Source organism: Pseudopodoces humilis, chromosome 3 (assembly GCF_049639895.1).
Source record: "Pseudopodoces humilis isolate 2021_Gansu_Grassland_sample_001 chromosome 3, ASM4963989v1, whole genome shotgun sequence".
In the NCBI taxonomy this organism is placed as follows: Eukaryota; Metazoa; Chordata; class Aves; order Passeriformes; family Paridae; genus Pseudopodoces; species Pseudopodoces humilis.
In genome coordinates, this window is record NC_142202.1 from 59,383,636 (window position 1) to 59,410,177 (window position 26,542).

The 26,542-nt window shown below is 43.4% G+C and overlaps 1 protein-coding gene across 1 annotated transcript; it reads left to right on the forward strand.

The window, feature by feature from the left end:
* The first annotated feature begins 18,415 nt into the window (after positions 1–18,415).
* Positions 18,416–21,496, forward strand: CCN2 (cellular communication network factor 2). Its single transcript, XM_005518352.3, has 5 exons — positions 18,416–18,711; positions 18,819–19,041; positions 19,172–19,423; positions 19,652–19,863; positions 20,180–21,496. Exons 1-5 carry the CDS (start codon positions 18,652–18,654, stop codon positions 20,474–20,476), a joined length of 1,044 nt encoding a protein of 347 aa, XP_005518409.1. The 5' UTR covers positions 18,416–18,651; the 3' UTR covers positions 20,477–21,496.
* Positions 21,497–26,542: the final 5,046 nt, after the last annotated feature.

Genomic DNA, 26,542 nt, shown 5'->3' on the forward strand with positions numbered 1-26,542 from the left:
GACAACTGGTTCCTCGTCCAGAGAGGTGGGAAGGGTGGTACATCATGGGATGCTCCTCTGTCCTGACTGAGAGCTGTTCTGGATTCACTGAACTAAGGGATCTACTAAAGAGATCTTAAACAGCCAACAAGACATTCCACTTTTAGACAGCAAACTTTGTGAGCTTAATCCCAGCTACATCTCCCCACTGCTGTGACTGTGACAACCACTCAGGAAAGACAGACTGCTGTGCCTGTTTCACCACACCACATCAGTGAGTTCCTCTTCATACACACACAAGCAGCTGTTTTCACCCTTCTTTTGCTCCATGTTTCAGACTGCTGAACACCCAAAATCTCTCGCTGGTCTCAACAGGAGACAGTTGCTGGGTGCTCAGGACTGTGGAAATGAGTCATCCCATTTAGCCCCTAAATATGGATTTAGAAGGCTAAGTTTAGCTTCAGATTTTTTTAAACTTGGCATGGTATTAAAATCAATCCATGGGGCAAGTTAATTTTTTACCATCAAAGAGTAGTAAAACAACTTCTCCAAGGTCATACAGCAGGATGACTAGGATTAGAATGCCACAAATTCCATGTGCTATAACCAGAAAATTATTCTGTTTCCTAAATGTAACATAATTGGGACACAGTCTGATAAATGGAGACTGAGTAAGCCACACTAAATCTACTGATGTGTTCTGCAATGTCTGGATGCATCCCCAACCCTAGCTATGAAAGGAAATGTAATTATGGTAATGAGAAAGTACAGTCCACCCATCATTTGGGTTACCACACACATACGCAACCAATTCCAAATATAGAACTGCAGTAATGTCTCCTACACTCTTATCTCCCATTGGATCCCTTTTCCTTAAGTTATACTCTTGCCATCTCTTCCTCTGACAGGAGAAGCAATTTATTTTGGTGTATGCACAGCAGCTAAAGGGCTATCACGTCCTTCAGGACAAGGGGAACAGCTGCTGAACGTTCACCAGAGAGCTGACACTGGGGGCAGACACCTTCCCTTGCCCACATAGATGTAACCAGTGTGTTTGCTCAGGCGCAATGCTGGGGACGAAGGAGGGAAGCTAAGTCTGAGGAAGAACATTCAAGGAGGAGAGGAAGATCAAGAAGCCAGAAAGTTTTATAAAGCACCTTTGTGTGTTGGAATCTATGCCAATTTTAAAAATGAGGTATATGTCCCTTAGTGCAGTCTTAAGCCATGAATGCAAGTCAGTGTAGGGATTCAGAAGCCTTATTTAAACATCCTAGTTTGGCTCCAGAGAAGCAGAACAGCATAGCACACAGTCCAGGCTAACTTATAAAGCTCTGCCATGGCAGTTTAGACCAGTCAGTGCTCTGGGTGTATAAAGGTCTCTGTACAGCGGTGAACTCAGCATGCATCACTCACTCGGTTTACATCACCTGGAGGACATGTCTGCATGGTGGTGCAATGTGTGTGTGTAACTTAAAAATTCCAGCTGTGGCTCCAGAGTACGTGCAAGGGATCCTGATGACAAACATTCTGTCTCTCCTGCCTGTCTGCAATCCAAAGACAAAATGCCAGACACTTTTCCTCCTGCGGTGGACTGGCATGCAATTATTTTTGTGCACCTCAGCTTGTCTTGGTTACAAAAAAGAGAGGAAATATTTTAATAATTTTCATCTTCTAAACCAGTGTGGAAGATATCTAGACATCCAGTTTCACCAAGTTTCCACAGGCAAAGGAGAAATGGGTCATTGACAGGTGTTTATAAAGGTATTCAGAGGTATGTGAAGCTGAAAAAGAGTGCTGAGTGCAACCTGAAAATATTAGTACTTTAGGCTATCATGCCTAGATATTTGCCATGAGTTACAGGAGTATAATCAGACATAGCAGAGGCAGCAGTATTAGAGAAATGGATTGTGACCTGCACATCCTCACATGAGGCTTCTTGGAACTGCCTTGATTTTGTGCTGAGCAACAGCATGTCACAGCAAAGGAATCCCAGACATGGCAGGAGCAGCCAGTCCCAGAGCGTTGGTTACAGCTCCTGGACACAGTCACATTTCAGGGCTTCACGCTGAAGGGACTCTCTGTCTACTTTCCACTCACAAAGTAAGCAACACCACAGCTCTGTTCTCAGTGAAAATAGCACTAAATTTATGTGCATCTGGACCAGTTCTCAGGATGTTGTAAATTCAAAAGACTTTAATTTCTGTTTCAGAAAACGAAGAGAAAAATCAGCAGATTACCTCTTATACCCTCTGCCTTTCTTATTGCCTGGAATTAACAAAGATGATGCCTGATAAGGCGTGGATGGAAGAATTAAAATAGAGAAGCACTACAGCAATCCCAGTAAATTCAGTCCAACCAAGTCAACAGCAACTTGAAGGCTTTCTGGATGCTCTACAACCCACATGTAAGAGTTCCTCCAAGTCCACTTCCTGCTACAAATGTACCTGCACCCCAAGTTATCTGTAGAGACTGTACATCTGTAGGGACAGAGGCCAGTAGCAGCCAAATTGCTTCCTGACACAAGGTAGCATAGCCTCTCCAATTGAATATACACCACATATACATGTTGAGGAAGGGATTAAATACAGTATGGCAGCTGCATGCAGAGTAGCCAGGGCCTGACTGCCATACATGTCCTTTGCTGTAGCCTGCTACCCTGGTTCAAAGATTATCTGAGATGCTGCTACCATGTTTATTTTGGCTTCATTTTGATGCAAGGGACTACATGAAATATCACGCACACATGCACACCACAAAGAAAGGCCTGCTTCCAGAGCTAGCAGCAGCAGCTTTGAAAAGTTCTACACGTACCTTAAAAAAAAAATCAAAAAGAAAAACAAACAATAAAAAAACAAGCCATGTTGAAGAACTTATTTTTCTTACCTTCAGAAACAGCTCTAGCACTCTCCAACATTCAGGCTAGCAAAAACCTGGTATGTTCATCTTGGCATTTCAAGCACATACACACACACACATGTGCATACATACACAAACCTATGCAGACCCAAAACTCTCCCCAGGAACATGGCCTTCCCTTTCCAGGTACATACAGTACCTGCATACACTGAAGAGACAGAGGAAGAAAAAACATGTTTCTCACACAGCCATTTTATTCTGCTTGCAGGAGTTCTTTTTCCAACCACAGGCAAGGGCTGAATCCAGAGAAGCCAAAGGCACTTGAGGCGAGATGTAAATGAGACCACACCTTCCAGACACACTCCAATCATAAGGAAAGAGCATGGATGTAAATAAAACCACACCTTTGCTGGACTAGCCTTCTCTTCTTACGTAAAACATTTTCCATCTAAGTAAGGCCACTCCCTCGGATAGGCTTTCTATTTCCATTTGTGATGAGAGGCATGTAGGCAAGGCCAAGCCCTTTCACAACCTCTTGAGTAAAACTTTGAGATTATTGTAAGTTTTACCCTTCTCTGGCTCAGAGAAGACCTGTTCCTTCTTTGGAAAGTACTTTATTGCTCTGCGTGGGATCTGATGAGCCAGCACATATCTTTCCTCACTCTTCCTGTCAGGCACTGAAGACTGCTTTATGAAAAACTGCTTATAGAACATAGATACACATTTTAACATGCAACTTTTATGTTGCACTGACAAGCCTTTATACTGATATTAGATGGGTGCCTTGTTTCATGTGGGCAGAATTAAAAAATACAACAATGGAAATATGAGATCCTTCTGCATTTTCTCCATTTTCTCTTATATCCTTCTTTCCACATGCACATCCAAATCTGATTTCAAGATTTCCAGCCCAGATTAAATGCGAAAGACTTGTCCCAAAAGGTAAAGAACTAAACTGCAGCCAGGCTTCAGTATAACTGTTTCCAGATGTCAGAGCTCACTATAATCATTGATTTTAGTTTGGGTCAACAAGCGATGTAAGTATCAGTAAAACCTTACTATCACTTAAAGAGGGTCTTTAACTACTTGGACACAATTCAGATGCCTAGGTTAGGAAGACAAACAACTTGAAGGCATACTGAGAGAAAAAAAACACTGTTCTCTTCTATATTCCTCACACGAAGAAAGTCCTGAAGGAATGGAAAAAAGCAGACTCAGTTTCCTAGAGCAAGATACATGAGACAAAGCGCGTACAATGGCACACACTTTATCCGAAAAAGGTGGTTTTTAATAAAATTGGGAAAGGGTGTACTGCATTTCCACAGAAATGGTATGTTCACAGATGTTATCCAAGTTTAGGAAAACAAAAACATCCACATTTTTGATGTTTGCACCAAAGGAAAAACTGCTGCTTTGGACATTTGATGGAACACAACTAGAGGAAACCAATACTATTGTGGCTCCCACCAGTGATACAAGAGGCCAGGAACTGTCAACATTTTCCTTATAAATATATCTTTCAGGAGAGTCTAAATAGGCTTTAAATGACTATAGCTGGGACCAAAATTTGGATTGTGAGATCCCTGGAAACAAATCTGCATCTGGCAGCTTACAGAATTCCAGTCTAGAGAGACCATGACAGCAGAAGAGGGATAATTTTTAGTGGTTAAAGGTATCTATCTTGTTTGTGCTGCTAATCAGTGATCAGAAACCAAACAGGATGTTTGGAATCAGTGCTGATGAACACCCAGAAGTCTGCATGCACATTTAGCCATCTCCTCCTTCTTAAACATTTTCTTCTTAAACGTACAGCTGACACACAACGCAGGCTGTCTTGTGATGTATCTGGAGCTCACATTTCCAGAGACATCCTGGACAAATCCCAGCAAGAACCACAACAGGAAAAGAAAGATTCACAAACAATCTTGATTTTTAGAAAATAATTACTTCATGTCCAGGCTTAAAACCTAGCTATGTCTAAAACACAATTGTTATAATAGGTTAATGATCCAGTTCATTAGGCCTAAAGGGTAGCACTTAAACAAAACCGTATATGCAGTTTTCTTTTTCTGAGCCAGTCCCCCAAAATCTCCTACCTACCCCAGAGCTGTACATTTTAACGAGAGACAGAAAGGAAGTAAAATGAGAAATGGAGTAATAGGACAGGTCTGATTTGGCAGATTTTTCATTTAATGCACTGAGTGGTACCAGTTTCCATCCACTGCTCCTGCCTCATTGCACTGTTCAGTGGCCCTGGGCCTCTCACACACTTGTAGCACATTCCAGCTATTTGCTTCTACAGCTTCCTTTGACACTTCAACTTACATAGCTGTAAAAACAAAAAAAAAGTCAATAGTGAAGTTCATTAATGTTTCACTTTACCAGGCTAATTAGGTGTTGGGCAGAACAGTAATGGGTCCTGGTGCAAAACCCACCACGTTCTACTCTTGAAGTAAATCATCCATATGTTTTTCTGTTCTACAGCTTGTTGAACTTCCCCCTCAGCATTTTACTTTCTTGCTATTTCTGTTCCCGCTTATGCCATGTACCTCTTCTTCCTCTGTCTTCCTTTCAACTAGAACACCTCTAAAATACCTGCACTCTGGGGAAGTATCCATCACAGCTTATTGGTTCTCCTCTGTTTTACCAGATTTTACAAGCTCTTTTGCACAAACCTGCTCTTAATCTGTGCAGCACAACTGGCAAAATCTGGACCTCTTCAAACAGAAGAGGCCTCTTCACACAGAAGCTGTCTTTTACACTCCTGCAACACTGCATACAACTGGTATCCTTTGCATATTAGTCTACTATTAAAAATGTCTTACCCTATCAATTATGTCTCAAACCTACTAGTTGAACAAATTATATAAATCCCTTATATTTTAATTAGCTTATTAACTCAATCTTTTAGGAAGATGGTCTCTTAAACTCATAGGCTTACCACAGAATTTTTTTGTGAACCAAATCTATATAACAGTATGTGAGAGAAACTTTGAAACAAAATATTACAAGAGAGAAACTGCAGTTGGTGAGAGACCAATAAATACACTGTAAATTCTAAGGGTTTTCACAAGAAACACTGAGTCGTGAATGACTATTCCAGAAATGGAAAAATAGAGAGTCTCTTGACATCTGAATAGGGTGAACAGGCAGTGGTCCAACAAACGAATCAGAAGTGGAAAGAGAAAAAAATGTCTTTTTGGATCAGAATAGTTTCAAAAATGAAAACAGGGATTAAAAAGCAAGAATTAAAACATGAGAAGCTGAAGTCTATTCCCATATTTTATTGCACCACTTAAAAGAAAGCTAAATGCAGGCTCTGTCCTGATGAGAAGCAACATCCTCTTTTTCTGCCAATTTTAGATAAGGCTCACTGTCAAAAATGGGGTTTAAAATAGGATGGGATTTAAATCAGTGCACAGACGAAGAGGTCATGCTACTTCTTCTTCTTTCTTCAAATGCAGGAGTGACTTTCCTAACCTGTGTACTCTAGAGGTGGCAGGCCAGGTAGACATGGCTCTCCCCTCAGCTCTTCCCCATGCCACTCTGCAAAGCAAGTAGTCCACATGGGCAGCTGCTGGTAACACTGACAAGTGCTGAATGCTACTGCCCTTGGCTGTGAAAGGCAGGAAAAGCCCTGAATGAATAACCTGCACTAGCCCTCTGCCCTGCAGGCACTGGCAACGCACTCCATACCTAAGCCCTCTGAAAACGTCTCTGGCACATCACCCTTCTGGGACATGCTTGAGGGCTGAGGGCAGAAACCAAACTACTACTAGTTTGGAGAGCTGTTCAGTGTTAGAATACCTAGATTAAACTCAAGAAATACAAAATGGTCCTGAAGCAGCTGTGAGGGGAGATAAGGTCCTTGTGTGTATGAGTGTCATCAGAGGAAAGTTTGGTACCCTCAGGTCTCTGAAGAAGATCTCACTGGACTCAATCCCTGCAACTGCACCTCAGAAACTCCCCCTGCAACTCCAGCAGAGAAAAAGCATGACAAACAGCTACCATTTCTTCACAGGTAGCAAAGCTTCCACCCACCCTCCCAACTATACTGCACACTCAAGCACAGGACTCCTATGAAAGCACAGAAAATGCAGAACAATGGCTGAAGGTCTCCAAGGCTGTCATCTGTGATTGATCCCTACCTGCTGCACTCACTGGCCTGCACCCAGTGATCTACCTAACCCAAGGCTCCGTACTGCAGTGACAGAAAATGGTAAAACTGCATTACCAAACTTGCTTTAACATAATAGGCTTTCATGATTCTAAACAAATCATAGGATGTTTTTAAGTGTTCCCTGATGAGGGCCAGAAAACATTTTTTCTGCTCTTTGAAGAAGACTGGGTTTCCAAACATGGCTTCAGCCCTACTTACAGTGATAGACATTAAAAAAATGTCACTCAAAGTGAAAAATTTAGAAGTGTTTTTGAGGACAATCAAGACCAGTAGGAAATTGATAAAAATGGATTTGAAATAAACACATCCAACATTTCTCCCTTTCAAAATCAAACCAAATCATTGACATGTTTCAGAGCAAAAGAATTCCAAGTTTTTTCTCAGCTTCATTTTGCTGAAAATCAACACAAGCAATGAACAGGGTCCATTTCACCAGGATTTCTCTTTCTAATGAAAAAAAAATTCAGTCAAAGCTCCCCAGTTGCCCTAGAAATTTAGGAAAAAAGACTAGAAATGTTCCTAGTGTCTTTGTCTCTCAGCTGAGAAAATTATAGGCTCTATAAACTGCATAAGACAGATGAACAGATAGGCAAGCAGATGCTCACAACTTTGAAGACACACCAAAAAAATAGTCCTGGAATTCTGAAGGGGATTTTCATAGCTTGTCTGTAGTTCTGACTGGTTCCCCAATTGGAAAACAAATATATAATTGCCTTATATACTCTTAAAAAAAAATAAATAAATCCTGTCATAATTTTAAAGTGTGTTGATCACAGTTTATTTTTAGATCTGACAAACCACAGAAACATCTCCAAAAATATTCTAAAGAAGCAGTGACCTTTCCAGCTTGGAAAGCAGAGTTGTTTTAAAAACATCCTCCAAGCTATGGTACAGGCTAAACAAATCCATAAGACCCCTCAATGGCCTTCCCAAAAGTCTTCCACATTCACCTATACATGGTTTTATAAAAACTTCTCACCTAGGCTAGCAAAGGTCATCTTAACTATCAGCTCATACTCAGAAGCAGACCGAGGAGTCACCCCCTGAGGAGGAGAGCATTGCTCTGAAGACAGAAAAGGCTCCTTGTGGAAACATGGGCTGCAGTGGTGAGGAGTGACAGTGGCTTCATGTCCATGCTAGAGAAGATACAGTTCACTGAAGACACAAGCAAAACGAGGAAAGGTGCTGAAAAGGCACCGGGACTCAGCTGCGGAAAATGATGGTCAGGAAAAGGAGAAATCTTCCAAAATTAAGAGGGATTTGATGCACAAATGATGCAAGTAAGTGAATACTTTGCAAGGTGCAAAGGGCAGAGGCAAACAAGGAAAAAAGTTTTACCACTCATGCTCTGGGGATGACATGTTACAGCAGGTCAGGCAGAGTGTCACCACTGCCCCATGGTCAATCTGCTGAAGATACCTACAGCTGGGTACTGTATGATGGCTAACAGTTATCTCATCCCCTACACTTACTAACAAATTCAAAACTTCCTTCTAAGCAGGACCTGTCATTAGGCAAGAGGATCACCCTGCGTCTATTTCCATCAGAAGTATCCCAGCACCAAATCTTCACCAAAATTCCAGGCACTGTCTTAATTTTGTGAGATTTCTTTTCTTTCCAGCTTTCTTGTTATTCCCATCTTAGTTCTCCCCAAAACTCTAATGCATTTGTTCCCTTAGCCCAGAATTATCAAATATGTTTTTAGTCCTACAACTATGTTCCTGCTTAGCTTTCTTGGTAAATATCTATAGAAGAGATATTTACCTTGGTACTTTTTGTTTTGCTTTGTTTTCATATTATTTTTATTATTTTTATTTTTTTTTATGATCAAATAATGAAAATGTAGTATTCTGTGTTGGCTTGAAGCAAAAGCAGGAAAAATTAAGGAATTTTGAGTAAAAACTTAACTTTGGCAAGATGTGCTCTGGTGGCCTTCAAGAAATAAAAATTAGACACCTCATCTATTCAAATAAATTGACTTGAAATACAACGTGTTTGTCTTTCGTGATGAAATTATACAATAAAATGTCAAGAGTACATAAGGAATCAGCTCTGGACTGATTGTCCAGATGTAAAACCAAGCCTCTGCAGGAACAAACCTGTGACCTCTAGCAGCAGTAACACATGTCTATACCTTTTCAATGAAAAGAATGATTCACTTACACTACAGTAACTCTGCTGTCCGTTCATCCTAAACTACGATGAAGAGTCAAATCAGAAGGGCTGACACATGAAGTAAAAGTGTTGGACTCAAAAATGATTGCTGTAATTTCCCTCAGACTTATTTATTCTCTTTTTCTTTTCTTTCCTGAGAAGAATAAAGTGAATGAAACAGAAAACCTGCAGAAACTGGAATTACAAACCATGTAAAGCTGGTTTTGCTCTTGGTTTTGTCTTTGTATACATATTGATTCTTCGAATGTTACAAAACACACATTGTGTCCAGGATTAATATCTTGAAACAGTGCTTTGTAAAAGCACTCTAACAGGGTCTAGGTATTGTGACCCTGTGACACTGACACAGATCAGTTTTCTCCAGGGTTTTATTATTGCAAGAGTCCAGTTGAGTGCAGTAAGCTGTGGTACAAGCTTCACTATGCTTCTGACTTTAACTTCTTCTATAATTCATGCACAGCTGGAACTAAGAAAAAAATTACAAGTTGCTCTGAATGTATTTAATTTTATTATTTTCTGTTTGTTATTTTTACGTTTGGTTAACTTCCTGAATTTGCAACAACCACATTAATTAAAAGTAAGAAACCTGAGGTTTAAGCACAAGTTTGGAAAATGTATATGTATTTTTTTAATCTTAGATATTTAGTTTTGAGCAAAACCAGTCTTGCATTCCTTGAGAATTTCATTATACTTAACAAAGTTGCACTCAAACTTAGGCATAGTACCTCCCAAAAGCATAAACAAATTCCTTATGTCCTACTTGGAAACTGGACCAATAATTCTCTCTTTTTTGTGTCTGTTAAGAACAAGGTTGTGGAGCAAGCACTGAATTTATCAATGTGCTAAACATAAAGAATACAGATTTTGCTCTGTCTCCTTTTGATGATAGTTCAAAAGTCCAGGAATCATAGATATACAAAATGCACCCAAAAAAAATGTTAACCAAAGAATGGCTTTCCTTCCCAACCTATTTTCACCATTAAAACCAAAAGCAAAGACTTACCTGCCATATTCTTCTCTGCATTCTAAAATAACACATTTAGCAAGTGTTATTGCTATTTCTCATGATAGGTTACAGAAGCATAAATGTGTTTCTCCTTTAATTCCTCCTTTAGTCTCACTTACTCCACCTCTTTACAGGTCTGTGCACTCAGATCTCAAGGACTTAGAAAATGTGCCTGATTCACTCCTTTCACTTGTTTTCCCAATCCCAAAAATTGTTAACTAAGCTATCCAGTGATAAAACTTCCTAACGCAGACCCAAAAAGCGAGAAACTTGCAGTCTCTGTACCGTGCAGCTCGATGCAGCTTGATCCTGAGTGCAGCATGGCAAGTGAAAGCAAGGACTGGCTACCAAAGGTGTGGAGAAGAGGTGTCTGTTCAGACTTCCCTGCAGACACCTCTCTCTTCTTCTGGCAAATGAGTTTTCCCATGGTTGGACTGACCTGAGCACGATTTCTTGGTGGTGAAACGCTGTGAAGGCAGTGGGAAGGAAGCTGCCAAGCCCACCTCATGCTTGGCTGGTTCACCTACACCACTCTCCTCACACACTGATTTCCCCACTTCCTCCGTTCCACCCCCCTCCACCGCAACCCTTCCCACACAAACATATACATGCACCTTTCTCTTCAGCCCTATCCAGCCTTTCCCACTCAGAACCTTGGCTGGTTTTTCTCTGGGGTCAAGCTCAGATACAGCACATGGGCGGGAAGCTGACAGGAGGGGTAAATCCCTTCCCACCCTCTTGTTATACTGCAATACTTCAAAATCCAAGCCCACTCCAACTCCCGCTCTTTACCAGCCCATGTCTGCCCACATGTCTGCTGTGCAAAGCTGCACCCAGCCCAGCGGCAGGGCACGATGGGGCCTGACAGGGCACGATGGGGGCTGACTGGGCACGATGGGGGCTGACAGGGCACGATGGGGGCTGACAGGGCACGATGGGGGCTGACAGGGCACGATGAGGGCTGACTGAGCACGATGGGGGCTGACAGAGCACGATGGGGGCTGACTGGGCACGATGAGGGCTGACAGGGCACGATGAGGGCTGACAGGGCACGATGAGGGCTGACTGAGCACGATGGGGGCTGACAGGGCACGATGAGGGCTGACAGGGCACGATGGGGCCTGACAGGGCACGATGAGGGCTGACAGAGCACGATGAGGGTTGACAGGGCACTATGGGGGCTGACAGGGCACGATGGGGGCTGACTGGGCACGATGGGGGCTGACTGGGCACGATGGGGACTGACAGGGCACGATGAGGGCTGACAGGGCACGATGAGGGCTGACTGGGCACGATGGGGGCTGACAGACAGGGCACTATGGGGGCTGACTGGGCACAATGGAGGCTGACAGAGCACGATGAGGGTTGACAGGGCACTATGGGGGCTGACAGGGCACGATGGGGGCTGACAGAGCACGATGGGGCCTGACAGGGCACGATGAGGGCTGACAGACAGGGCACTATGGGGGCCTGGTAGCCGCGGGCACACGGGGGACGAGAGGGTGAGCCCGCAGGCACATCCTGCCTGCACAGCACCCACAGAGCCCAGTCGCTCATCGTCAGGCAGACAGGGTGGATTTCACCAACGCTAACACAGAAACAACACTTTTCTATCAAGTTAGCAAAACTTTTCCTCGCTGTGTCCTCCGCCTTGACTCTGCCTCTGCATTTTTTCTTCATTAGCCAATAGCCCTAATGTGGGAAAAGTCTTTTGTCAAACATGCAGGGATTTTGCAAGTACTTTACAACTCCCACATGTCATCTTCCCTCCTGAGGCAGGAAAACAATTCAGTCACATTCTCCTTACATCTGGACAGAAAAGCTGGTAGGAATGAATAAGAAAAACAGCGTGGTTTTGCAAAGCGGCGAACCATTCATCTTGTCCTAGCTGCAGAAACTCTCCAGCCCCTTTTTCCAACCAACCTTTTCATTCCTAGAACACTCACTCCTCTTTTGCCCCTGCTTTTCTCCCCGTGAGAGACTGGCCAGGGCACACACAAACACAGCGCTTGCTTCGGTGGCTTTTTGGGCAGCGCAATCCTTTCCAAACTTCTACTCCCCCCTGTGGCAGCTTGATGGGAAAAAAGAAAGTGCACTTCCCAAGTCATGCACTCCACCGTCACTCTTTGCAAGCCATTTATCCAGAAAAATAAAGATACGTGAAGGTTTAGGTGAGATATCACTGAATTTAAGAAGGTAAAATTAGAAAGCTGTTCCCAGGAATTTGAAAACCAACCCTCTGTATCTTGTGAGTGAGAGAAGGAGAAAGGCTAGTTAATATGTTTTTCAAACTCACCTGAAAATTTTATTACAAAGTTTGTAACTCACAGAGGAACACTGTTAGGACAGATTTAAAGTTTTCAAATACCTTGCAATGCTTAGGCAATATAAAAAGGCAGTTGATGAACTGTCTTTTCATCCCATGTCATAATTGAATCTTAAATAATCACAGCTCTACCTTGCTATTAAGGTTAGGCTTTTCCACAAGATCCATCACAGATAACTTCCTCACAAGAAATGCACCACAAATAACTTCTTAGGCTCAATCTTCATAAAAACCCCATTGTCCAAAATGGCCAAAACAAACACCATACAGTAAAAACCTAACCTTGATTTCTATTTAAAACCCTTTAATAAAAGGGTTATAAATGGAGTAATATGCTCAGAAACACTTGCTATTAGTGAAAGTCCTACCACTTTTACAACATCATGCTTATTACTTAAAAGCCACACATCAATAAGACATCTGTAGCAACATGGTTATAAACTCTAGACCTGGGACCATTGATGTTTAAAACAACTAGGTTTCCTCAATTAGTTCCTGCAGGAAATCAAAATATTTTAAACATGTCCCCACTTCCCTAAAAATGCACATTTCTTGGAGTATCTGTTTTTCTCGTCTCCATGTGAGAAATGGTCTGACAGAGAATTTCCCACCAACACCAGAGGGATCAGCAGTCTAAGATGTTTTTCAGACTTGGCCCGGTAGTTGCTAAATTTCACACACATCCGTGGGTCAATAAGGAAGCCACCTTGGCTGTTGTAGGTTACATCCTAATTTCCCTGTCTGCGTCACTTTGTACAGATGTATTTACACAGGTCACATACCACATATCACTTGCTGAAAAAACAGACAGCCAAGCTGGCAGCTGAACCATCAGCTCATAGATCAAGTTCTACGATTTTTTTCCAGAAAAATCATAGAATCTCTAAAATCCGGTGCCAATGCGTTGAGGACATTATGTTCCTTTGCAGGTCAGTGGCTGCACTGTGCTTGTGAAGCCCTCCAGAGGCATTACAGACCTATACAGTAAGCCAACTCCTCCACTTCCTTTGGAAGGACTGTGTAAACAGAAAAGCCCACTACACCAAGGTCAGTGAACTGAGGTTGCATCAAAAATGGGGGAGACATTTACCTCTTTTCTTTTCTCCGCAAAGAAACCACTCTGTCACCCACACATGTAAAAGTATTGATCCTCTCCTATCAGACAACATGGAAAATGTATCCCACAGGATTCTCCCCAGGTCTCTACTCCATAGCAGCTACAACAAATATTAAGAGATCCCATAGTTTATGGCAAAGCGAACTGCATTTGTTAAGGGAAGTCCCTAATTTGGTCAAATCTTAATTAAACATTGATGTCTCAGCTTGGGCGAAAAAACCCTACAAACCCTCAAAACTTACACTGACAGCTCCTGAAAAGAAAGAAGCAGGTTGAAAAACTGAAAACAAGATCACGTGCATTGTAGACTAAGCAGATCTGATTCATTCCTGCCCACATAATCCACGACAGAGTGGGAGGAAGTATTCATCCAGCTGTTTTCCACGTGGTTCCTCTGAGAATCTCAAAAGGATTTCTAGTGTATGTTCTGAGTCAATCCCTGGCCACATTTCCTCTCCAGCCAGCAACACTAACTTTTTATGAATTGTTAACCATTTATGGGACAATTGTCAAAGGAGTGGTTAGTGACTCACGGCAGCCCTACACAAGCTGACTTACTACAGCAAGAGGTTGCAAACCTCAGTCAAATCTGAGAAATAAGCAATTGAAAGCTTCTCCCTCCTTACTCACCTTTGCAAGCCATGGAAGGGTTCTGGCTTACACAGAAAAACCCAGAACACTGACAGCCTCCTCACAGAAGTAGTGAATGCTGCTCCCTGCAGTGCTTCTAAGACCAGATCTACAGCAAATTTTTCAGAATAAGATAAACTGAATCTGAGGCTCGATAGGCAAAGGATATCTGGCTTCACAGTACTCATAAGCTCATTTTCCTACAAATAATTTTACATGTGCTTTGAGTACCCATTTAGATTATTCTATTTCCAGTAATCACTTTGCTGGTTTAAGACCACATACATTCACAAAAACTCCAGTTACTTTTTAAGAATAAAGCCAAGTGCTTAAAGCAGCATTGTGAGGGACTCTGGAAGTAACAAAATATTTGCATTTTAACACATAAAGAATGACATTATGGAAAACAACAAAACTCAAGTCTGCTAATGGGAATTGCATCTGATGATTTTGCTTTAGCCCAATGGACTTGGACTTTTCAAGTCACAGTATTTTGATGGTCAACAGTGCATTTAGTGAACTACCCAAGTGATGCCAGCAGAGGATCTGAACCAGTATCTTGAGGAACTTGGACTAGGTCCACCATTACAGCAGCCAACATTTCCATAGGCCCTACACCATCCTCTGATTCTCCCTGCCTTCTTATTCTGGTTCACTTTGAAGAAGAGCTAATGGCTTTCATTAGTAAGATTAGTTGAAGTTAATTGTCATGGCTCCAAGGTGAAAGGCTTTGTACCACTTGAACCGAGCAGCAAAAATTGCACAACACGGATAAGTTGCTTGACAGATCCTGGGAAATACGGTCTTTTCTTTGCCTTTGTTGATTCATGAGATCACGCATCTCCCCAGAAAAGGATGAGTAAAAGTTTAGAAAGTGGTCTGCTTCAGAGCCCTTTCTATGCCTACAGATACATAGAATAAACTACCAGATGACTTCTAAGAAAGAGAAATACCAGGCAACCACATTCATGATGGAATAAATCTCTTTATTTTTATTCTGTGTCTATTTCTGAGCTAGCAGAGTAAGTCTTTCTTGGAATCTGCGTTATAAGCAAAAGCCTACTAACGTAACTTTAACCAGACCTCTCAGAATTCTGAGATGTATTTATTACAATTTTAAAGAAATATCCTGGTGAGCATTTTGAGAAAGGAACTAATTGGCACACTAAACCTGAGGCAAGCCAGAAATGTCCGAAGCCAGCTACGAGCCTATCGTGATGATAAACAGCTCAGGGTCCAGATGTCCATATATGGCAAGACTTCCTATAAGACTGACAGTACTGTATGTGCATTGCGTATGGTTGTTGGATCAGATTCACATTCCTCGGGTATGTTTCTCTAGGAGCTTTTGATTTCCGCTTTGAGGGCTGGCTCAGACCTCCAATTGCTCTTATAAAAAAATATCTGTGACTGAAAGTTGAAAATGTGCAAGATTCTTTCTTTAAGTACACAAACACTCCAAGTCTAGCCACTTTCCTGTAGTCTTGCCAGGTTTTCACTATGTCTGATACCTGATCAAGTGACTTTTTGGGGGGAAGCAGGGGAAAAAAAAAAAAAAAAAGAAGGAAAAACACAAGACAGGAATGTAGCAATCCACACCTGTACATTTTACAAGACTTCACCAACTGAAGCTGATGTAGACACACACATACCGTATATAGCTGTGTAAACAAGTCTGCAAGGCTGGTGTAGTGAATTCCTAGTTTCAGCAGAAAAAATATACTATCTTAAAAGCATGTGCTGTATAAACACCTGCATGGAAGTCAAAATTAGTGCATTTTAACCATTTTATGCATCAGTGCCAAGATGTACTTGTCCAACCTGTGGCATACTCAAGAGGCACCTGGAAGTGGCATCCGCGGTTATGGTTTAGGGATGATTATGGTGGGGTCACGTTGTCAGCTGGACTAAATGATCTTGAAGGTCTCTTCCAACCTTGAGGATTCTGTGATTGTCATCAGAAAGAATAAGCTGAAGACTGATTGGAGTCTGCAAGAGCTGCCTTTGCTTCTAAGCTCCCTTTGCCCTTGTGCATACATACACACACACCAATGAGGCACCCATTGTGACACATCGGACAACACAGAAACCAGGATGACCAAAAGGCACTGCTGCAGACTCTGATTCTTACCTACCTGCATGTGCTGGTACAATTTGTAATCTAGTGGGCTAATGCCTGATCCACAGTGGTGAAAGACCAGAATTAGTTCTGAATTCTAATAACTATTCAAGCCGTTTTTCTCAGGGTAGCAAGTGTATGGGGCTTGGTGTACTTGGCCTGCAGTGGAAGGACTTAGGACAGATTTATCCTTTAATTTTGGATTTCCTGGCTTTCTGGTAGTTTGTTACTTTTAAACATACTTTTTCTGTCAGTGAGATTCTTAGGTTTTGTTTAATAAAATGGCATCTCTGAAAAAAACCTCTTACATGGAAAGTTATAAAACATGTCTAGAGCCTCTCTCTCTCTGATGTTCTCCTACCATATTTAGTCATTTAAAAAAGGCATTCTGTTTACCTGGTTACATTTGCATTTTGGTATGCATGTCATACATAGTTTGGTACACATACTATTTACCCAGCACTGAGGCCACTGGAGTCCTTCAAGTAAATACAGATTTTAGGAGACCTCATGGTTTTGGGAACATATATTATTTACCATAACTGTTCCTCTGGGATTCATTTTTTCTTTCAAAGCCAAGCTCATTTCTTTTAATGGAGAATTTCAAGTAGAAGGAATGATATCCAAATGACTTTACCAGACACAGTACAATGCTGGCAGAATATAAGTAGCAGTTTTACAGCACAATGGTCCTACTGGGACATTACATGGAAGACCTTCTTTTCCCCTCATGAATCCTGTTTTATTGCTGCATCATAGCATGGACGAATGCCTAGATATAGAGGGATGGAAAGAAGTGAGGAGCAAGGGAGAATGGCGGTGGGGGAAAGCCTGCATACAAAAGATGAGATCTCTTAAGGTAACTACCAGATTTTAGATTGCTTAATGCGATGCATTAAGCCAGTCTCTCTTACTAAGCACTAACATACTTCCACAGGTCAAAAGTCAAAACATTGGCATTCCTTGCGTTAAAGTGGAGGTCAAACAACATGACATCACTGAATATTCAAATCATACACAGGAAGCAGGGGAAGAGCCATCCTCCCGGTTAAAAAAAGAAAAAAAAAACAAACAACAATAATCATAGCAGTTATCTGCAATGACTTAATGCAAGCCACAATGCTTAGGTCCTGGGTTCAGTCAAATACAAACCACAGTGTTAAGGTTTTGGCTGAGTGCAAAGGCATGCCATTCTCTTCTTGTTGTAATCCTGGGGTGGACCATCAGCAAGGTTGGAAGCAGGGATGTGCGAGGAACGTGTTGCTCAGAAATGACAGCTGCACACAGGCAGTGGGAAAATAATAGCCACTTCTTCCATGCTTCAGACTCCACTCGCTGTGCCAAGTATTTCAGAGTAAATAGGCGCTCTCTCTATTCATAGAGAGCATCTATTAGGGAAGGAACACATTACAAATATTCAGTATGATTCAGTGGTACACAGAGTCAATTTATACCCGGTAGTGTAATTATACCTTCTTTCGGTGGTACCAAAGCGCCGGGACCGTTCGCCGCCGGACACCGGGTACCCCGCGCCACCCCGGATCCCACCCGCCCCGCGTCCCCTGTGCCCGGGGGAGGGACGAGGGACGAGCGGGGAGCACATGGAAGGGAAATAGCGGATTCCCCCGAACTCCCCTGGCAACCGCCCCACCGCCCCCCTCGCCCCTTCCCGCCGGACCCGCCGCCCGCCTCGAAATAACGCGCTGCCCTGGGCGGGGGGCGGCCGGGAGCGCTGGCAGCGACGAGGACTCACATTTAAAACACACCAGGACGAAAAATAAAACACCGTGCTGGGGGGGTGCGAGCGTGCGCTGGGGGGGCGCAGCCGGAGGAATGCGGGAGTCAGGGGTCAGGGCCGCTCTGGGGCGGCGGCGGCGGCGCGGGGCGGGGCGGGCGGCGCGGCGCGGCGCGCAGGAATGCGCGGAATGTCGCTGTTTGTCCGCGGCCCCATTCAGCCCATTGGCGAGGCCGCACCGCCGCCGCCTATAAAGGGGCGTCCGTCCCGGCACTCGGCAGTCACACAGCCACTCTCCCGGCACACTCGGACGGAGCGGAGCGGAGGAGAGCGGAGCCGCGCAGCACCCAGCAGCCACCCTCCGGCACAGCGCCCACCGCCCGCCGCAGCCCCGTCCGCGCCGCCGAGGAGATCCGCCCTGCGGGAAGCCCTCGGCTCACCTCGGCTCCCCTCGCCGCCCGGCAGCCCGACGCCTCTGCTTGCCCGACGCCGCCGCTTCGCCACCCACAAGCCGCTGACCGCTGCAGGATGGTCCCCAACACCTTGGCCCCGTTGGCCGTGGCCCTGCTGCTCGCTCTCCTCAGCCCGGTAAGTGCTGCCGCCCGCCGCGCCGCCGCGCCTGCCCCGTCCGGGCGGTACCGACGGCGGCTCTGACGTCCCCCCTTCTCTCTCTCTGTCCCCCCCGGCACTTGCAGGAGGCTCAGGGCCAGGAGTGCAGCGGGCAGTGCCAGTGCGGAGCGGGGCCGAGCCCCACCTGTCCCGCCGGCGTCTCCCTGGTGCTCGACGGCTGCGGCTGCTGCCGCGTGTGCGCCAAGCAGCTGGGCGAGCTCTGCACCGAGCGCGACCCCTGCGACCACCACAAGGGGCTCTTCTGCGATTTCGGCTCCCCCGCCAACCGCAGAATCGGCGTCTGCACCGGTGAGTGGGGCCGGGGCTGCCGCCCGCCGCGGGGACGGGAACAGGATCCCGCCGGGCAGGGAGCGAGGGAAGTGGGAACTTCCGAGACTCACGTCCCACGACTCACGCTCTGCCTCCCTGCCCCTCGCAGCTCGGGACGGCGCCCCGTGCGTGTTCAGCGGCATGGTGTACCGGAGCGGAGAGTCCTTCCAGAGCAGCTGCAAGTACCAGTGCACCTGCCTGGACGGCGCGGTGGGCTGCGTGCCCCTGTGCGGCATGGACGTCCGCCTGCCCAGCCCCGACTGCCCCTACCCGCGCCGGGTGAAGCTCCCTGGAAAGTGCTGCGAGGAGTGGGTCTGCGATGAGGCCAAAGAGCAGACTGCCGTGGGACCTGCGCTTGCCGGTGAGTGGGGGCTCTCTGCAGACGGCAGCCAGGGAAAGAGGGGACCCTGCATGGAGGCTGAAGGCGGTGGGCTAGGGGGACACAGGGCAGAGGCTGGAGAGCTGCGGTTAGTGGAATCACCCCATGCACGGATTTAGTGTAGCTGCCTGGATTTCTCAGGAAAAGGAAGGAACATTTAGATGACTGAGGTCAGACAGTGGTCTCATTTTGGCTTTCTGTCTTCTGCAGCTTACAGACTGGAAGACACTTACGGTCCAGACCCAACGATGATGCGTGCCAACTGCCTGGTGCAGACCACGGAATGGAGTGCTTGCTCCAAGACCTGTGGCATGGGTATCTCTACCAGGGTCACCAATGATAATGCCTTCTGCAGACTGGAGAAACAGAGTAGACTCTGCATGGTCAGACCTTGTGAAGCAGACCTGGAAGAGAACATCAAGGTAAATACAATTATCTTTATCTATGGTGTACGAGGTTGCTTCCATGCATTAGCAAAGGACACTGACCAAAAGTGCAGTGCTGACAGGTAGTCAGTTTCAAGTGGTTTCCTTTGAAATTTGAGTTTTACCCTAGTGGTGATCACTGTTTAAATGTCCTTAGTTTTCTCTCGTGCTGTATTATGGCACTGTGTAAGACAAACTTGCCTTATGATAATACAGTAAGGATTAGCATGCCTGCTCGCCACTAATTTCAAGCTTGGTAAGCTTTGTGAAAGCCTACCTTTGTAACACCTTGTATTCATTTCTATCCTAACAGAAAGGCAAAAAGTGCATTCGCACCCCCAAAATCTCCAAGCCCATCAAGTTTGAGCTGTCTGGCTGCACCAGCGTGAAGACCTACAGAGCTAAGTTCTGTGGTGTTTGCACTGATGGGCGCTGCTGCACACCCCACAGAACAGCCACCCTCCCTGTGGAGTTCAAGTGCCCTGATGGGGAGATCATGAAAAGGAAAATGATGTTCATCAAGACCTGCGCGTGCCACTACAACTGCCCTGGAGACAATGACATCTTTGAGTCTCTGTACTACAGAAAGATGTATGGAGACATGGCGTAAAGCCAGAAGGAGACACTAAGTACATTCTCAACTTGAACTGATTTGCATCTCATTTTGTAAACATGATTCAATAGCACAAGGTATTTAAATCAGTTTTTTTTTGATTTCAACAAACTGCTCCATGTGACTTAAGACAATTTTTCTACTGACCCCAAATGGTGGTTTGAAGAAGAACGTAAAACGGACAGTGGAACCGCAGCAAGACACAGCTTCAGAACATGTTGTTCCTGAGTTGGTGTGATGGGGTTAAGGGAAACAGGCAGGAAAAGCAGATTCAAGCAAATGTTCCCTTAATGTGGTACAGCATGCTTCATTTAGTAGTGCAATTGAGAAGAGACCATTAGCATGTTTGCTGGTGCTGCCTTAGAGACAGCAACAGCTGGAATGCAAACACCCAGCAAAGTGCTAAGTAGAAGGTGTTCTGTTAGTCAGGACAGTAATGTTTCAGCTCTGACACTGATTCGAATGGCTTGGCCAACAAGAGTCAGAATCATGTCAATTAGACTGGACAGCTTGTGGCAGTTAATTTACCTGTAACAAGCTACTTTTTATGAATATTGTAAATACTGTGTGTATATATAATTGTACAGTTATCTAAATTAATTTAAAGTTTTGTGCTTTTGTTTAATGCTTTGAAAGTTCAATGATAGCCTTCTGTTTTGGAACAAGATAGGTAAGATTTAAAGCTTGTTTGACAATGCATTCAAAGCATGAAATAGATACTCTAGTGGAAATTGTTCAGATAGGGTTAAATGGTGAGTTGAGGTCAAGATGAAGTTGAGGTGCCTGTAATGTTACAAAACATTTGTCTGGCAGAGTACATTTACCTACTACTTTATAAGACAAGTGGCTTTAAGAGAAATGGCTATTCTGTAGCTCATCAGTCTTTCCACTTGAGCATTTGTTTCTTTCTTTGACTATGGCTCTTTTTGGACAGTTTATTTGTTGAGAAGTGTGACCAAAAGTTACATGTTTGCACCTTTTTAGTTGAAAATAAAGTATTTATATTTTTTATATAAATGGCTTGGTATTTCATTTACCTTTAGTCTCCAGTATTCCTTTTCATGTTTCTAAAGGAATTGCCTTTGCAGTAGATGAAAATCAAGTAATATGTGGTGGGTTCTTTCTCCAGAAGCACGTACACTTAGGATTAAGCTAATGATTTACTTACGCTGTTACTAGTGAACCAACTGTAGTTTGCTACTCTTCTGAATTCAGAATGGAGGGAAGGGCCAGGCTTGCTTTGGCAAGTCCAGTACAGTATTAGAAGGTGCAGCAGGTCTCCTCATGCATCACAGGTAGTTTGAAGGGAGCCAGCTGGTCACCATGGTATTCAACTACTGCCTTACACAACATGCTTAATTTTATTGAGATGTTCCACCGGTTAAGATTTGTTTTCAGCTAAGGCAAGAATTTTTTTTTAATTACTAAAAGCATTGAAGTGGATCTTGAATCTAGCCTCAAATCCAGAAGTCCAAAATTTGGTACAATTCTCAGGGAAGAGCTGGTAAGTTGTATTATAAAAACCATAGAATACTACAGGTTGGAAGGAGCCTCTAAAAAACTTCTGATTTAACCTTCATGCAGTGTGGGGCTAATTTAGATGTAGCTTTACTTGAATTAACACTTAAGTGTGGTATGGTAGAGCACTGAGCTCTGGTGGCAATTAAGCAGATCATCTTCCTGCTTGCTGGCAAGGCCAAATCATTATATGTGACAGTTCTGTGTAAAGTGTCCATGGGTTCAAACTCTTGCAGAGCCATGGATGAGAAATATTGTAAGAGCTACAGATTTTAATAATGGTCCAAACACTCTTCTTAGATAAGCAAGAGCAATTGTAAGGACAGTTGTGAGTCACTTGCCTTCTCCCCCTGAAGCAAAAAGAAAAGCTTCAGTCCTGTGCTGGGTCCTACATCAATAAGTCTTTTTTGTCCCTTTATTAAGACAAGGAGATTCTTTGAATTCAAAATCAACCTTTGCACTAGAAGAATTAGTTCTTGCTTTCAGAAAAAAAACATGTTCTCCAACAAGAATCCTTTTCAGGCAAACAAGTTCAATCTGGAATTTCCTGGTGCTGAAAGAGTGTTAGCTTACAAAAATGTCCATCCTTCCTGAGCACCTTCCAATCCCATTGATTTCAGCTAGCATTAGCAGCAAATCAGTGTAACACCAGCTTTGACTAATGATGAACAACATCATGAGCCCTAAACTAATGGGAAGTCAATGGGAGTCTTGCCAATGGCTTCGCCAGGCTTTGCTCAAGGCCACAGAAGTATTTTCCCTTCCTCTGAAAAATAAAAGGAATTCTCCTGGCATGAGGAAATGGCTTTCTATGTCCCATACAAAATAGATTTAGGTAGCCTCTGGCTCTTATGCTCCCTGAGACTCTCCAGCATTTTTTCTCTATTTTTTATTCCAGGTTATGCATATTGTGCAGCCATTCAGTTCACCCTGGAAATGCTTTGAACACTCGTACAGCACCAAGGACTGGTTGCCTGACTGCTACTGTGGCTCCACCCCCAAATAACAAGAAAACTGTCATTTCTGGTCCCAGAAAGGATGGGATGTACGTGGACTTCATTCATAACCATCACTGTAGAAGCTCTCAGGATCAGCAGAACAGAAAGAAGCATGATGTACCTGGCAGGTTGAGATTAATTCCTGTGAGAGATGGGGTGCTTGTAGCACTGCTTAAGCCAGTTGATGAACAGCTGTGCCCTGCAGTCTTTTACCAATTAGTAACAGATATTATAATGAATGCCATTTCCTAATACCATCATTCCCATGAGCCTCATGACCACAGGCCCATGAGATTCACTCATGTTTTGCTCCCAGCTCTCTGCACTGTGGGCTGTATCTCCAACACCTAAGCCACACAACTCTGTGGCCTCCCCTGGCCCTGTCGTCCCACTGTGCCTGGCAAACAAGGCTGGAGGGTCAGAGAACAACAGCAGGGCTGTGGTTGAGGAAGGGCTGTCTGAAAGACATCCGCAAAGGGGTTCCCCCAAAGCAGCCCGGGACCACTGCCTATCCTCTCCCAGATTATGTGATGATGAAACTGCCTTGCCTGCCATCTGACACATTATTGCACTGTTTCACAGTGCCAGCAAAGCACAGAGGAGGCATGTCAGAATATTTTGATAGAGGTTTTCTGTTGCCACTGTGAATTAAAATGAGGGAATAAGCTACATATATTGTTACGCAAATTGTTGCTCTCCCCTGAGCATATCAGGGATCATAAATCTCAGGTATGCATTATAATGAATTGCACTCCTTTTTCCAGGAATGTGTAGTCTTCTGACAGAAGCATATGTTTTACACCATTTCACAAAGGTTTTATCTCTGACGGTAAAGAAATTGAAAGATTTTGTTGTAAGCTCTCCTAGAGGTGTAGGTAGGCATCATACTATTTATAAAGCTTTTTTTCAAAGGGTCCTGGAAAAAAGGAGCCCTTGTGTGGAATTTATGGCATCTTAAATGATGGCTACAATGTGGGCCTTTCAACCGTAAAGAAGTTTCCTGCTTTCATTCTTTGTGCCTAAGATGCATAGATGGAAGAATAAAACCTTGAGTTCAAAAGTCCAAAGTCACTTACATGGGAGAGAACATTGGTTCACGTTCCTCTCAAAATACCTTGTTTTGGAGGCCTGCTTTTGGTTGTTTGCATCCTCAGAAAATCCTAATGTGCAGGTTTGCTACTGTACTTTTAAAATATTTTATTCATATATGAAAGTATATTTATTCTAATTGCTAGCTTCTTTAAATGGATCTCCAGCTATATTAATAATACTGGTGGTAAAGAATCATTGTAAAGTCAATACTAATTTAATAAAAATATTAAATTAAATATTCAACAGAAATTCAAGGTGGCTCAAGACCAGAGTATCAAATACTTTGAAATAGTTCTAAGCCGTCGTATTTCAGATTTTTGTACCATAACACTTTTGCATGGATTTGCAGCTTAGCTCTCTAACACAATACAGATGTGAACAACAGACACAGATTATAGCCCTTTCATATGAAATAGGCTCTACTGTCCAGATGGAAATTTGTCAGATTCCTCAGAGCTAAGACACATCCAAAAGACACTAGTTAAAAAAGTCTTCAAGAATGAGCCATTTTTAATGATCTGCAACCACACAGGAACAAATAAGTCTTTGAACAGTATCCAGTTGTTTGTCTCACAAAGACGAGGACTCAGCTGAGAAAACTGACTTTTGGACACCACTAGAAATAGCATATTCTTTACTAGATCATTTGTATTTTTTTCACATAGCATAGTTTTTTCAGACCTCACACTTGAAGAAAGCTCTCATTTCACTCTACTGAAAAGGACATTAAATGTAAGAAGGAACAGTAATATTCTTACCTGAATATATAATAATTCAACCATTCTGACTTTGTATCCTACCACCAAAAACCCAAGCTCTTTAAAAACAGTGTTTAAATGTGGCTTTAACTGATGTTATACTATGCCTACATATGGAAGCAGTTAGCAAGGAGAAATTGGGATGAAATACCACTGTAAGGCTTTGCCCAAAACCCAAGAAGAATCTGAGAGAGGAAGTAGTTCAGTTAACTTATTTTTCCTCTCATTTTCCACTTTTTTTCCTCCCTGCAGTTCCTTTGATTCATGTCCATAAATGGACATACCAAAAGCCACTACATTCTCACAGTGTTTTTCAGCCTGCCTGGAACCAGGAAATACCAGGAATTTCTTCAAGGAACCTGTTCCCAAACTGTGCTAAAGCCTTCAACACATTCAGTGTTTGAACAGAGTTTAGAAGCATGACTAAGGTCCCATCTCCACTGCACGATTCAGCATTGCTGCTGCATCAGAGAGCAGCTGCTTGCTAGCTCTTAGTGCTAGCCCTGGCTTTTTCAGCTCTTCTCTGTGCTAGTCCAAGCCCACATACCCAGAGAAGTGAATTTGGGCCCATTCTGAAATGTCCCACCCTGAAACATCTGGCTGCATATTGTGGCAGCATTCCTCAGCTCCTGTCTGTTATTGGGGCAGCGCCAATTGCAGGACTATATACATTTGCTTAATGGTGAGTAAATTCAACCCTGCTAGTAGTATAATGGTGTTTATGTTGTGAGAAACAAAGCATTTTACAGCCTCCTGAACAGGACCAAAAGGTTGCTAACACGGTACTGCAGTGCTAATACAATCCAGTGGTGCCTCCATTCATTACTCAGCCCCATTAATTGAGCCACTGAAAGAAATGCACAGTCCAAATAAATGTTTGTTGGTTTAAATTAGACCTATTAAAAGCAGGTATTTAGCAGCTTTCAACAGCTACAAAATATGTTTTCCTGCTCCTGAGCTCAATGAAAGAACCAGCTTTTCAGCTAGTTTTCAGGCCTCCAGTCAGCCTAGCTAGCTGACATTACTGCAGTCAGACAGGCTCAGACCACCTGTGACCCAAAATCTTAAGGATGTACGATTTTAGGGGAACTGCATGGGACTGTGTGCCTTGGAGGGTTACTGAGAGGACACAGGCTGGCTCCTGTGGCATTTGCTGGGCAATAAGCACTTCCAGGAGCACAAGCATCACAATATTCTGTAAACAGCTAAAATCACAACCTAGTATAACCTGCTAGGGAAGTGATAAACCAGTGTATCTGGAAAATGAAAGAGAAGGACAAGGATTCAAAATAGATCTGAAATATTATTCAAACTTTAGAAAATGTAACATGTGGGAAGGTATTAGATATAATCTTAATAAACTGTGATATGGTGTTAAGTATGCTTTTTTAATTAATAGAGCAATGGAAATAAGTAAGAAGTCATATTTGGCCTTTTTCATTTATACATGCTGTTTTAATTCTAAGTCTGTTAGAGCTCATGAGGTTAAAAAGTCCAAGATCAGTAAGTTTATCAAGATTCTGAAGTCTAGTATGTTAAGAGTTAATGAAGAAATACAGCTCGTCTTATCTTGGGAACTGCCATGAGTGCCTCTCAGTGGGTTTCCCCATCAACCTCTTAGCTGTAATTGCCCTACAACTGAGAAATCTTCCTATCCAGGGGAATCTGCTCAACTGAGGTTTTTCTTCACCTATGAC